The sequence below is a fragment of the Eretmochelys imbricata genome, chromosome 2 (assembly GCF_965152235.1).
Source record: "Eretmochelys imbricata isolate rEreImb1 chromosome 2, rEreImb1.hap1, whole genome shotgun sequence".
NCBI classification, from domain to species: Eukaryota; Metazoa; Chordata; order Testudines; family Cheloniidae; genus Eretmochelys; species Eretmochelys imbricata.
In genome coordinates, this window is record NC_135573.1 from 228558465 (window position 1) to 228572955 (window position 14491).

Sequence of the window (14491 nt, forward strand, 5' to 3'; positions counted from 1 at the left end):
ACCCTCCCTCAGCACCCCTGGGCAGCCCCCCCCCCTCCAGTTTTATTCACTGGACTTTTTAGTAAAAGTCATGGACAGGTCACGGGCAGTGAAATTTTGTTTACTGCCTGTGACTTTTAATAAAAATACCCATGAATAAATGTAGCCTTAATGATAAGGCCTTAGCTGGAGCATGTTGTCCAATTCTGGGTGTGCCCGGTTAGAGCCCCCTGTCCAGGATGCCACCTGATGTACTGGGGTTTAACCGAGCCTCTCCTGCTCCACCCACCTGGATTCCCTGAATTAGGCTCTGTGGCTTCTTGCAGCATGCACGCATGTACACACAGACTGAAATCAGCTGTGTGTGTGTAAAGGCTTACCCAGCACTCCCCTTGAGAGATTAAACCCCAAAGTATATTGTTTTGCACTGCATAGAAAAATCTGCACAGCGCAAACTCATAAAAGGGTCATCATCTTCATGGCGAAGAGAGATATGCATGACTTCTAACTGGGGGGGGGGGGCAAGAAATTACATAAAGTAGGTTGAATAATAAACAAAACAAATTTTATTAACTACAAAAGGCAGATTTTAAATGGTTAAAGATTGTAATCTGCTTTGGTCTGTTTGCTAAGCAAATAAAACGAAACACGCAAAGAAAGAAAGCAACACTCAGACAAAAGAGACCCATAGCTTCAGACAGGGCGAATCCCAGGATAGCATATGAAAACAGCTGCTGCTTCAGAGCGGGATTTCTGCCCTAACCAATGATTAGACTACTAAAGACGGTTCCGATACCAGCACCAGAACCAGCCACTCCTACTGTGGCTCCAATAAATTTGGCAGCAGTGGCAACGTCCCCGCTGACAGCCCTCGTCTGGAACTCTCTTAAGTGCTACTTGGGAGACAGCATTCTGGGCTCCATTAAGTGTTGAGCTGCCCCCTCCAGTCCTGATCTCCGGCCCAGACAACGCTGATGCAGAAATTGGCCTGTACAAGACTTGATCCTGCATGGATCGGGGCTGGGAAGGAGGCGAGCTTCACGCAGGTGAACATGGCAGAGGGCTGCAGTCTGGCGCTGTGTCCCTGGAGCCTCCTCGGTGCTGGTATCCGCCTCTTAGCTGCAGTGGCAGAGGTCAAGAGGAAGGCAGCTGCACTGGCCTGCAGCTTGAGACTTCAGGCATTGTTACTCTCAAGGCAGACGCCCTTCCGGCTCCAGCTCAACCCTCCTCCCCTCAGTTCAGTTCTTGCTTCGAGTTGTTTTTCAGGGTCTCTTTGGGCGGGGAGGCAGAGGAGAACCACGATGATGTCACGACCCTGCCTTATATAGCTCTTGTGTATGGTGGTAGCCCTTTGTCTTCCAGTGGAAAAACACTGGCCTTCCAAGGGGTGGGGCGAGTACCAGGTGACTCAAACCCTTGTCTCTGCAGGGCTGTGGAAGCCATTACCCATAGGCTGTCTGGAGTGTCCACAGGAAGACTAAGGCCTTTCACATCCATTGTCTTTGCTAATGGGCCATCAGCCCTGTCTGGCTTTTTCCATTGTTGTATCTGAAGGACTAGTTGTGGGTGATACCCAAAGTAGCACATTTGGGCTGGTCTACATTGGCACTTTACAGCACTGCAACTTTCTCGCTCAGGGGTGTGAAAAAACACCCCCCCAAGCACTGCAAAATGCCAGCGTAGACAGCGCTCCCAGCGCTGGGAGTTATTTCTCTCATGGGGGTGGGGTTTTTTATAGCGCTGGGAGAGCTCTCTGTGCGACTACACAGCCACGTTAACATTGCTAGTGAAGACACGCCCTTTGAAATACAGATACATGCTCTATATTCCTAACTTCAGATTTCAAAATGATACATGCATACGTTCAGTAAATCATATCTTACATGAGCCATCTTGCAGAAAGTACATCTCAGTTATGTCACATCCATATCAGAAGCATATTTTCATAAAGAATATGGAGGGTAACATTACACTGGGTACCACACTGTGGGAAAGGTTGGAGTAAATCCAGAGAAAGGACAACAAAAATGATTAAAGGTCTAGAACACATGACATCCAGGGAAAGACTGCAAAAATGGTGTTTGTTTAGTTTGGAGAAGAGAAGCCTGAAGAGGGGACATGATAACAGTCTTCACGTATGAAAAATGTTGTTATAAAGAGAAGAGTGATAAATTGCTCTCCTTATCCACTAAGGACAGGACAAGAAGTAATAGGCTTAAATTGCTGCAATGGAAATTTAAGTTAGACACTGGGAAAAACTCCCTAACTGTAAGGCTAGCGAAGCACTGGAACAAATTAACTACGGAAATTTGTGGAATCTCCATCACTGGAGGTTTCTGAGAACAGGTTAGACAAACACCTGTCAAGGATGGTCTAGATAACCCTTAGTCCTGCCCCAGTGCAGGTGACTGGACTCCATGACCTATGATTCTAAAGGCCAATTTCTCTGAGGGGAGGACTCTTTTTAGTACTTCAACATCAGAAGCACAGGTTTCAGAGTAGCAGCCGTGTTAGGCTGTATCCGCAAAACGAACAGGAGGACTTGTGGCACCTCAGAGACGAACACATTTATTAGAGCATAAGCTTTTGTGAGCTACAGCCCACTTCATCGGATGCATTGAATGGAACATATAGTAAGATATTATATATTTATACATACACACACACACACAAACACAAACACACAGATACAGGTAAGTTGGAAGTCACCATACAAACTGTGAGAGGCTAATTAGTTAAGATGAGCTATTATCAGCAGGAGAAAAAAAACTTTAGTAGTGATAATCAAGATGGCCCATTTAGACAGTTGACAAGAAGGTGTGAGGATACTTAAGGAAATAGATTCAATATGTGTAATGACCCAGCCACTCCCAGTCTCTATTCAAACCCAAGTTAATGGTATCTAGTTTGCGTATTAATTCAAGCTCAGCAGTTTCTCCTTAGAGTCTATTTTTGAAGCTTTTCTGTTGCAAAATTGCCACCCTTAAATCTTTTACTGAGTGGCCAGAGAGGTTGAAGTGTTCTCCTACCGGTTTTTCAATGTTATGATTCCTGATGTCAGATTTGTGTCCATTTATTCTTTTGCATAGAGACTGTCTAAATTGCCCACCTTGATTATCACTACAAAAGGTTTTCTCCCCAGCCCCACCCCGGCTCTCCTGCTGGTAATAGCTCATCTTAAGTGATCACTCTCCTTACAGTGTGTATGAACATTGTTTCATGTTCTGTGTGTATATAAATCTCTTCACTGTATTTTCCACTGAATGCGTCTGATGAAGTGAGCTGTAGCTCATGAAAGCTTATGCTCAAATAAACTGGTTAGTCTCTAAGGTGCCACAAGTACTCCTTTTCATTTTGCGAATACAGACTAACACGGCTGCTACTCTGAAACCTTTCAGCAAAATGACACCTTTGATAGTGCCTACCCTCGGCTTTGGTCTTCACTCCAAAACCTATTCATCACACTCACCTCTCGTTCCACTGGTCTGCTCCTGGGAAACCCAGAGCAGGTTCTACTCTCTCTAAGCAGATCTCTGACATTTTGTGGTTACAACACAAGTTTGTTTATTCCCCAAAAATGTGGATGCCAAAGGTCATTTTCGGCATCCTGAAAGCAGTTTCCAGGACATTATTTGAAAAACTAGACATAGTCACTTTAAATAATTGTTGATCTCAAATATCTCCCGATGGCTGGCCAGTCAACTTGGCTGTGCTATACCGGCAAGTGCAAAGGCATAAAGCAGAAATCTTAAAGATGGGCCTTGAACAACAGAGTGGTAAAAAACCTTGAAGCTAAACTCAGATTGCCCCAAACAATGACAAATCTGCTAATGAAAACATTGTTCAGAGGAGGAGAAGAACTACCTTCTTAAAGCTATCGTAGTTCCATTTCCACAATGAGCTCCTTAATGGCACAAGAGCCTCTGCCACATCCTGAGACTCAACCAGCACCCACACCTGGAACCTACATGTATAACAGAATGGTAGAACATATGTGGGTGGTGGCAAAGTAGGACAAGCATCTGGATAGACAGGTATTGCTATTAAAACAGAAACAGTCATATCTTCTAAGTAGCAAATATTTATACTCTGCTAACATGCAAAGGACCCATTGTGCTGGGCACTGCACAAACAGAAGAGAATCCCTGCCTGACTTTATAACAAGATGCAGTATTTTCCAGTTCTTAGAATGACATGGTGCAATAAATTTAACCTAGTAAAATAAAGCAAACCTTTAATTAGCAACCACAATATAGAACATACACAATCTAGACATAGTTAAAATTCAAGCTATTGTATATTTTGCTCTAACATGTTGGCACCATTTAAAAATAAAAAGAATGACTGTACTATCTCTTCTCTAATTTCTCTTTTCTTCCCCCGTTTCCCTCCTTCCGCTGTGTATCTCTGGGTATATTTTCATCCTTTTCTGCCTTGTTTTCTGTTTGTAACGCTTTTTGTATTTCAGCTTTACTTACTCTCTCAGATTTTTTTCATCTTTCCTTGCTCTTCAAGAAAGCTCTTTTCCCAGTCTGCCTCCCTCTTCAGTTTAATACTTTTCCCAGCAGGTTTCTCTCCAGCTTTCTAATCTCTACTCCTTTCATTCACTCTTCCCTCCCTTCACACTTGCAGATTCATTCATCCCTGGACCCTTCACTCCCCCTTTTCCCCACCAAAATCCTCTTTCTCCTCATCCTTCTGCCCCACTGAATTTTTCAGGTTCCTGAAAATCAGGCCACCTCTGTAGGCACCTGAATGAGGATTTAGGTGCTGAACTTTCACAAAAAGAAAAGGAGTACTTGTGGCACCTTAGAGACTAACCAATTTATTTGAGCATAAGCTTTCGTGAGCTACAGCTCACTTCATCGGATGCATGAGCTTATGCTCAAATAAACTGGTTAGTCTCTAAGGTGCCACAAGTACTCCTTTTCTTTTTGCGAATACAGACTAACACGACTGTTACTCTGAAATCTGTGCTGAACTTTGGCATCCACATCTGTAAGACTCCACATGGAAGACTCAATGGAGCTCAATCTGCTTACCTTCCCAAAGAGAAATTTGATGGGGTGACAACCATACTCTGTCAGTACTGACGGGAGAAGAGAAATCTGATAAGTGGTCTCCTCAATCTAGCAGACAAAGTTTTAACCAGAGCTAATGGCTGAAAACTGAAGATAGAAAATTCACATGGGATAAGGCATTTTTTAACAGAGAGGTTAGCTAACCATTGGAACAATTTACCACAGTGGGTGGTGGATTTTCCATCACTGGCAATTTTTAAATCAAGATTGGATATTTCTAATATATTGTCTAGTTCAAACAGAATTTAATTTTGGGAAGTCCTATTGCCTGTGTTATCCAGGTAGTCAGATTAGACGACCACAATGCTCCCTGTCATCTATGGGGTTCTGACCTTGTAATCTATGAAAATTTGAGCCTAAACTTTTTAACAACTGTCTATGAGAGAAAGGGACAAAAAGGTAAAAGTTCTGTACACACACACACACCCTGCAACTTCCTCTTCTCACCCCCCAAAACTTACCAGTTAAGAATGGATTTTCGTAAATAAAATGTGCCAAATTTATTCCCCAAAAGGCCAAAGAACAGGCCTTTATTACAGTGGTGTTGATAATGCAGTGATCAGATATAGACTGTTTTATATAGTAAATAATTTATAATGTAAGACATTTGAACTGTTTACTTTTCTTATTTAAAGCAAATCCCACATCTCAGGAGTCTGGGCATGATTTTCTGCTTGCTGCCTGGATGACATCATAAAGGCTGCAATTGGTTGCTTAGGTCTGAAATTCAGGAGAGAGGAAACCTAGGGGTAAGGAAGGTCCTGACACCAAGATATGTTCCTCTCCATGCACCTTCCATTTAGCTTTTGCCCTGCTAGAAGTTATTTTGAAATCACTGTGTGTAAGGTTTATTTCCCCCCTCAATGAGTTCTCACACTACTTCTGATGTTAAACAATGGATTGCTTAATCGCTGCACAACTGCAGCTTCTGGCCTTGGGTGTGGTGCAGGTTTTGTACAGATAAATATAACTCCTATGACATATTCAAAAGGTATTTACAACAGTCCTTCAATCCAAGTAATTTCAATGCAGAGATTTAAAAAAAAATTTATAGCGAAAACTCCAAAAAAAAATGTATTTAAACTAACCACTGAAGAAATAATTTCTTCAAATGAGAACGTTTTCTTCCAAATATAGTGTTTGGCAGCCCTTCACAGACAATGTTTTTTTGTCTCCCCTCTCCCCAATTTTAAAACAATCTTCAAAGGAAAAAAGTGTGACACACTGATATGAGTAAAACATGAAACTGATGAAAATATATCACTTCTTAGACAGAAGGCTTTACATTTTAACTAACTTGTATCAGACAAAATGCCATAGTACAACTAAAAATGAAAATAAGTAACAGGAACCTAGGCTATGTATATTCACCAAGAACATTACCTTATTTTTTTAAATTCTATTGAAGAATGCAACACAATACAAATAAAGATTTTATTAAAATCACATGTAATATTATACGTTTTATATTTATGTACTTGTGCCGGAAAAATTATAAAGCATAACAGGACATGTGATATATGTGAACAGAAAATATTTCATTGTTTTTCATATACATATAAATATAAAAGTTAAAAATGGTGTCTGATAGTGATATACTAATTGGCTACATGGCTTTAGTAGTAATTAGGAGAATGTATAATATTGTGTTCCTTAAGCAAGGTCTTAAAAGCAGTGCATTTGGCAGATTGCTGTTGATTGAAGAGAGTCTTTGCTTTTTTATAAAATGGGTAACAGCATTTCTTCAGTAAACATTTAGAAATATTTTAGGCACATGCAGGAAAAAAAAGAAAAAAGCCTTAAAAACGCTGGCACATGCCAGTGACTTATTTGTTCTTCGCTGCCAGAGGTTTACGACTGATCTTCTTTGACTTATCATTGTTCTTCTTTGGAGGTTCGGGATTTGCCTGCATATGTCTGCCATAGAGACTGCAAAGAAATGAGACAAAAACATTTGTGATATCAACACTATCATATGGGCTTTCAACCAACCGCACATTATGCAATGCATTTAGTTACTGAAGCTCAAGAAAGCAGAGGGTCATTAGTTTATTTTATCTGTATATGCTTGAAATTCATATTATACTTTAAGCTGCAGTACATAGTATTAGTTTTCTTTGACTCATCAGGAGGTTAACACTAGGAAAAACGGGGTTTAAAAACCGTAAAGGAGGAAATCAGTTTTGCTTTCAGAAACTGGCAACCTTTATTCAGCACAGTTATGGAATAAAGGCTCAGAGTATGTGTATTTAAGTCAACATGACAAAAATTGGGTTAAACTGGAGAGACAGAGTACCCATTTACAGCACAGTGAGCATCACGCCTAACCAGAAAACCCAAGGGCTTGATAATGTGACAGAGAGCAATGGTGTCAGAGTCTTCTCTGTCTGTTCACACATGATTGATAGTAGTGGGATAGCTACCAACACATCAATGCCACATTAATAAGTACCACTGATTAAATGTTGACAAAGTATCTAACAATTAAGATGGCTAGCATTCACAGCAAAGCTAAATAGACTATATGGCTGAGAAGATTTAACTAAACATCAGAAAATTAATGAATAATCCTGATTAAACTACACTGAAAGCCTACACAAAATAAATACAGCTCAAATTTAACTTCCCTTATTGACACAAACTGCTTTTTAGAGACATTTTCTGAGGGGATGTCAGTGTGTCTAGAGGAGAAAGGATCCTGAGCTTTGCTTTCTTTAAGGCTTGGTCTACATTACAGAGTTCAGTTGACATAAGGCTGCTTATATTAACCTAAATATGTCCGTATATACACTGCAGCCTTGCTCCTGCCAGTGTAAGTGCCCTACTACACTGACATAACTTCACCTCCACAAGAGGCGTAGGGCTTATGTTGGTGTAGTTAGGGACACACAACCTCTGTGTAGATACCGCGTTCCTTACGTCGGGGGTTGGCTATCATTCTTGTCAATTTCAAGTCTCCACTGGAGCCGTGAAATTGACAAGAAAGCCAGCTCCTGACTCCCCACCTGGGCTCCTGCTGGGTCTCTGCTCAAAGCTGGGCTGCCACCGACTCCCAGCCCTGCTACCCTTCCCCCCCGCCCCTTCCCGGAGCACGGCAGTGACCAGACTTTGGGTGCGGCTCTCTGGGAGTGGGAAGGCAAGAAGTCCAGGGGGGCATCTGGACTTTTCAACTGAGCCCTGGCGCTCAGCCCCCCCACACTGCCCCTTTTCAGTTGGTGGAAGCACTCTTTGTGAGGATGTGCACCACCGACAGAAAGAGCGTAGCGTGCATGCACATCAGCCTCCTCAGCCACCACAGTAATTAAGATTGTAGTATAGATTGTAGTATAGTCCCATCTTAGTTGTACAAACACATGGAACGATGACACCACTGAAATCCCTCTGAAAGGTGTCCCCTCATAATATCTCAGTATCATTCTGCTGTCTCAGTGGCTATCCATGCTATCAGATTGCCAACCAAGTTTGACACTAACTTTTTGAAATTAACATGTGCTCCTTAACTCAAGGTTACCTTCAGTGACATTTCCCATGAACAGAATGAATGGCATTATGTTAAGCGATAGGGTCACATATTCCCAGATTGAAGCTAAGAGCATCTTAATGCAAGATGTTCACTGGTTTCAACCGGCCTGACCAGTTCAATACATCCCAATTCATTAATGTCCTACACTGTATTGGATACGTGTCATGGAAGGTATCACTGGAAAACTAAAAACACACTGATCATTAATATTCTTGTTGGTGTATGCATGGTAAATGCCTGAGGGTTCATAAAAATATGAAGAAAATGTGGAACTGAACTGCATTTACTAGACTAGTTCGGAGAGTAGGTAAACCGGTTTCTCCCAGTCAAAGGACAGGCTGACACCTCCAGCCAGGTGTCAGAGTCAATTAGCAATCACATTTCAAACAGCAGTTCATTTGCATTTCAGCAAACACCACTGGGGGAAATAAAGCAGCATGGAATTTCTTTTACCAGCAGTCTCCATGTTTTACTTCCTCACAGCTTGAATTAACTTTACTCTGGGGCTTGCCTTCAGACGAATCCATTTCAAAGGTTCACTGGACCATAAAAGAGAGGGGCAAAGAATCCTAAGTTGTCTTTCATCTAAGACGACAAAGGAACTGAGCACGCTGGACTTTGTGGGAGCTCCTGACCAGAGGGTGGCCAGCTTCTTGCTGGAAGGTAGTATGGTAAAAATCTTACCTTGAAGCAAGACTGTAGTTTTGTTAAGTCTTGGTCTCTAGAAAGCAATTTTCACTTTTATTTGCTTGTAACCATTTCTAATTTTATCCCTCATACTTGAACTCACTTAAAATCCTATCTCCTTTTGTTAAGAACCTTGTTTTACTTTTAATCTAAACCTATCCAGTGCTGTGTTTGAATTCAAGTTTGAATGGAAGGAGAAAACTCTTGTCAAAAGACACTTCAAGATAAAAATGAAAGAGCTGACTCTTTTGTGGCTAAATGCAACTGATCATTTAAAGCACCATTAGCGACAATTTTATGATGTTTAAAAGTTACTAGCTGACAAATGGAAATACATGCTCAAATCTGCAAACATATACTGTGTTTTACTATTTAAGCTTGATTTCTGACGCTAAAGAAGCTTTAACATGACCTTAGAGTGGAATACGAACATTTTTCATACATTGCTATTAATCCTGTTTATTATAGTATTGCCTAAGGACTAACCAAGAAAGGGGCCCGACTGCGCTAGGTGCTGTACAAACCCAAAGAGCATACAATCTGAATATGGAGAAATTCAACACTGGGCCCTCGCAGGGTTGAATTTAAACAGAATCCCTGGATCTGAGCCCCAAAACAACCAGAAAGTGCTTTTCTCACCATAGGCATTAAAAGGCAGAAGGGGATACAGGGGTCTAGGAGCATCACTGCACAGCTTTCTCTTCACCCTATTCTGCCCTCACAGCTTCTTCCCATCAACTGACATTGGCTCAAGGTTGGGTGGAGGAAGGGCTTTAGAACTGTGGGGTCAGAAGAGGAGGAAGGAGGACTCTTAGGGCTTGGAGAAGGGAGAGGAAAGCCGGGAGACTGCTGAAGTAAGTTTTCCATTCGTTTCCCAGGTGGGGTTTCTGGAGGGGAAGTGGTATTTCTGGAGGGGAAGTGGGTGGATACTGGAGTCCACATTTTCTGTGCTTTGGGAATGTATGATGTATATTTTTCTTTTCTGAATGGCACTGCTGGAGTTATTTCACTTTTTTCCTTTTTCTTGTACGGTGGTAAGGCTGTAGTTTAACAAAAAGTGTATACAGATTCCTAAGTATCTGAACTGGGTTCTGGCATGTTGCACAGAAGAAACTCACTAATAACTGGGGGAGACATTGCAAATTATGCATCTGGCAAATCAAAAGTAAATGAACATATATTAGTCATATTTTTTATTGTTTATCACAACATGTATTTTCTCTTGAGAACTGACAATATCTCATAACACTATGTAATGTCCTGTAGTACAGCTTGTTGGCTATAAACTAGCTGCTGAGAAGTGGGGAAAGACTGCCTTTTTGGCACAAATTTTGAAGTTTGCAGATTGGCATAATGTGGGGATTAGTGGGGGTTCCCCTGAGGGATGTGTGTGTGTGTTTTGCCTGTTTCATGCACGTTTCTGCTATGGAGAGGCTGGATTCTGACAGTGTTAGTATAAACAATGGAATTTTGTCAAAGGCCTAATTGGACAACACTCTTTTTGATCATGTGTCACAAAAATGTTAAACAGAAAAACCCATTCAGTTGTACTTTAAAAACAACAACAGTGGTACAGTTTTTTCTTAAAAAAGAATTGTGTATAAATGGTAAGCAGTGTATTTAGGCTTCTAACATCTTTCTTCTCCCTTCCACCATGCGTGGGAATATTAAATTAGTAGTAGGACCTTGGCTTAACTTGTAAGTTTTCCCTTTCATAAGACATTCCTTGTGCCCTTTCTTGTGTGAACCTAAAGCTTCCTTCACTGAGTTAAACTACTCAAGGAACTTGGGTTCCTTCGAGAAGTTTCAAGTAAGTTTCAGTTGTGCATTGCTATCTCAGCTCAAGATATACTCCTTGAAATCTATCAAACTAACTAGTCCGCTATGCAAAGGGAGAACCAGGATCAGACATCTTCAGATTGTATCAACTCTCCAGGACAGGGACCTCTCTCTTCTGTGTTTGTACAATACCCAATACAAGGAGGCCCGTATCCCTGGTGTAACAACAACATGCAAAAAGAATAACAGGTACGCCTCAACCTAACAATACATTCGGGACACAATTTTGCCTTCTCTTATACTAGGGAAACTCCACTGAAGTCAGTGAAGGTAGAACTGGGCCCCAGATGTTCTTAATTTTAGTGGGTTTAAGTAATACCACCAGAAGTCACTCCTGACTCCTCACTCAAAGATACTGAACTGGGCTATTCAGAGGGCCTACCTATATTAATTAAAAGAAAATTAAACTCCATTTGGTTAGACTGGATCTGGGCTCCATTTAATCAACCCATGCAGTGATTTGTGGTACCTATTATAAAGATACTGTGAGCACCTGGAGTTTGGAATGTTGAATTTAATGGTGCCCACTATCTATGGGAATTGATCAGTAATCTACGTGCAGATGCTAAAGGCATGGCACACAGCTTTACATCTGGTAATCAGTAATATCATATGTTTACATGGATGTTATAGTTCTATGAGGAAATCTACATCCAAATCTCTATCAAGCAAAAACTAAAGCATGAAACCTGGATTGCAAATACACACTTCAGACATCTGTAATTCTCCCATACAGCATCTATCTCTATATATAAAATGAACATTTTTAAAAAAATCTCTGGTGAACACAACTATTTCCACATATACAAATATCACAAAACCCCACTGCATTTTCTATTTGCCCGACTGGAAGTAACAAATAAGAACACTGTAGCTGCTACAGCAAAACTAACAATATCATGTGAGAAAGATGCTCATTAAACTTCATCATTCTGTCCTCTTTAATGATGCCTTTACTTAATAAAAATTCCTTAAGCAGTTGCAAGGATATTAGGCGAGGTCTTTGGTTATGTATCAGGGGTCTAAGCTGTCACTAGCAAGCATGCAGTTCAGGAGGTGCATTCCCAAGAGGAAAGACTGAATACAGCTTTCTTGTAATAAATTCAGAGAATCAATAACTGCAGCTTGCTACATTACTTAAGCATTTAAGAAAGTAGGTGATCCTTCTAAATTAAACTACAAATTGCTAAATGTTGCAATTTACAGTGTTAACAGGCGTGAACTGAAAGGCACTAACCGGCATGTAATGTGAAAACACTGAATCTTATTAACATCTGTAACTTTAAAAAAAAATTACTGTTTAAAATTCACAAAGTTAGAAAATACTGTAAAATATTTTTTTAAAAATCAACATCAAAATAATTTCCTGCATGCCCTTTCTAGTCTACGTTACCTCACTCAATAACTAAAACCTACATCTAAAGGCAGAGAGGGGAACAATGAACAAGCACAATCATAGCAAAAATGTGTTAAACATGCAGAGGAAATATCTAAATAGTTTGAGACCAGTCTCAGCTGATTTCAGGGTAAGGATCAGATTCTGACTTGGATCCCCCAAAACAATATGTGTAGATCTGTGTTGGCTGCAGACTGTTTTTTTCAAGGCTAAAAACATGTGGCATTAGAGGACAGAACCTTAAGGTAAAAGATCTGGGGCCCTGAGCATTTTCAAAGAGATTTCAAAATATAGCCATGGGAAAATGCATTGCTTTGTCACTGTCTGGCTAAGGCATAACTATAGGGGTTTTTATGCACAGTTAGACACAATCCTGGATGAAATTCCATCATCTGGTAAGGTACCATAAAAGGTGAGAAAAACATGAAAGATTCAAAATGCTGCTGCTTGCTGTAAATACAATGCTAGCTACTGTAGTTTGTATGCATTGATTATTATAATTAATACCTTAGATACTGTAGCTAAATATTTACTTCAAAAGAACACACACACACACACTTTCTCTCCCCCAGCCCCCAAGCAGGTTTTAGCCCTGCCTGTCACTGTTTCAGTATCTCCATGATGCAAATGGGGCTGGTGTTCCATTCTGTGGGAGCTGCTACATTACCAATGCTTCCTCAAGGTAGCTCTTGTACGGGGAAGGAGACAAATCCAGGGACTGCAGTTCACCTTTGCAGTGCATGAAGGATGGGATTTTTAACTACTTTGCAAATGTCTTAAAATTTGTTAATTTACCAGTAACTTATGTTTATTAATTAGGTAACTGCTAAATTAACAATAAAACAAACAAGTAATATGAAAATCTGGTTTCCTCACACATTCCAAAGTGAACTGCATTTCCTGTGTTCTAAGTAGGGCAGTTCAAATAATTAAAAATGATTCACTTAGTCAATTAATTTAGCTTCACCTCTATGTTTGCAAATGCTCTGAGAACAGATGGCAGAATTGTCAGATGTATTCATTATTTGAAATTATTTGTGAATTTCTTCAGCAAATAATTCTTGATATGCAGCTTGTTAGAGAACAGTTCACTGCGCATATTCAAAGCTCAGGCTGTGCGGGTTAAACAAGTCTTGTGGTGGTGTTTCTGCTTTCAGATTGGTTGGCTAATATCACTAAGCAACAATGAAGTGCTGCCAACATTGTAACAAAGAGCTCCCACAAAAACGTTTCATCTCAGTCAGATACACATGATGTTTCCTGGGTAAAATAATTTCCCCACCAAAATGCATCCATCAATTCCATACTCTTCCCTTCTCCAAATCCATCAGACTGTCCACTCCATCACTCTTTCCCATTTCCCAACACCTTATGGTAGCTGCTCCATGTGGCTCCTTCTCCTAGCAGATGTACTTCACTGCAGCACCAGTGATGGCAGGAAGATATCCTGCAACCTCAACTGGTAGTAGCAGATGCCTTGTCCTGCACCTTCTGGCAGTGGCTTGGTTGTCAAGTAAGGAACAGGTAGATCGCCTATAGTGGGGAGCTGTCAAACCATGGTTCTATATGCGGTTTAGAGTACACATGGGCAACTGCTGTAGCTCTTGGAAGTGTCAGATCAATGGCCTTCCTCAAGGCTCAGATCTTTCACTGATACTGTTCAATGTGCACATCACTGACCTGCCAGCTACATTCTCACACAAGTTTAATCTGTGCTGACATCTGCTGCAGCTACCTCGCTCAGTCCTTCTCAGAAATTGACGTGGTCTTGAGCGATGATATGAAGCTCATGGCAGACTACTGTAGTTGATGGCGCCCACAGACGAGCTTTTCCAAAACTGTTTTTAGTGCATTTCATCTGCTAATGCAAGCCACGAGTTTAAAATTTTCCTCAACAGCCAATGTCTGCAGCATGATCTAAACCCACTTTACTGCAATGTGATATTGGATAGGTCATTAATAAACTACAACCACTTGAGAGAAGAT

The 14491-nt window shown here is 40.8% G+C and overlaps 1 protein-coding gene and 1 pseudogene across 1 annotated transcript in view; both read right to left on the reverse strand.

The window, feature by feature from the left end:
• Positions 1–568: 568 nt before the first annotated feature.
• LOC144260718 (ATP synthase F(0) complex subunit C3, mitochondrial pseudogene) lies at positions 569–2506 on the reverse strand (annotated as a pseudogene).
• Positions 2507–6468: 3962 nt separating this feature from the next.
• The window catches only part of RSU1 (Ras suppressor protein 1), a 187691-nt gene continuing 179668 nt past the window's right edge, over positions 6469–14491 (reverse strand). The window contains exon 9 of the mRNA XM_077809432.1: positions 6469–6989. Coding sequence (XP_077665558.1) covers positions 6887–6989 — 103 coding nt within the window. The 3' untranslated portion in view covers positions 6469–6886. The remainder of the gene's footprint in view (positions 6990–14491) is intronic.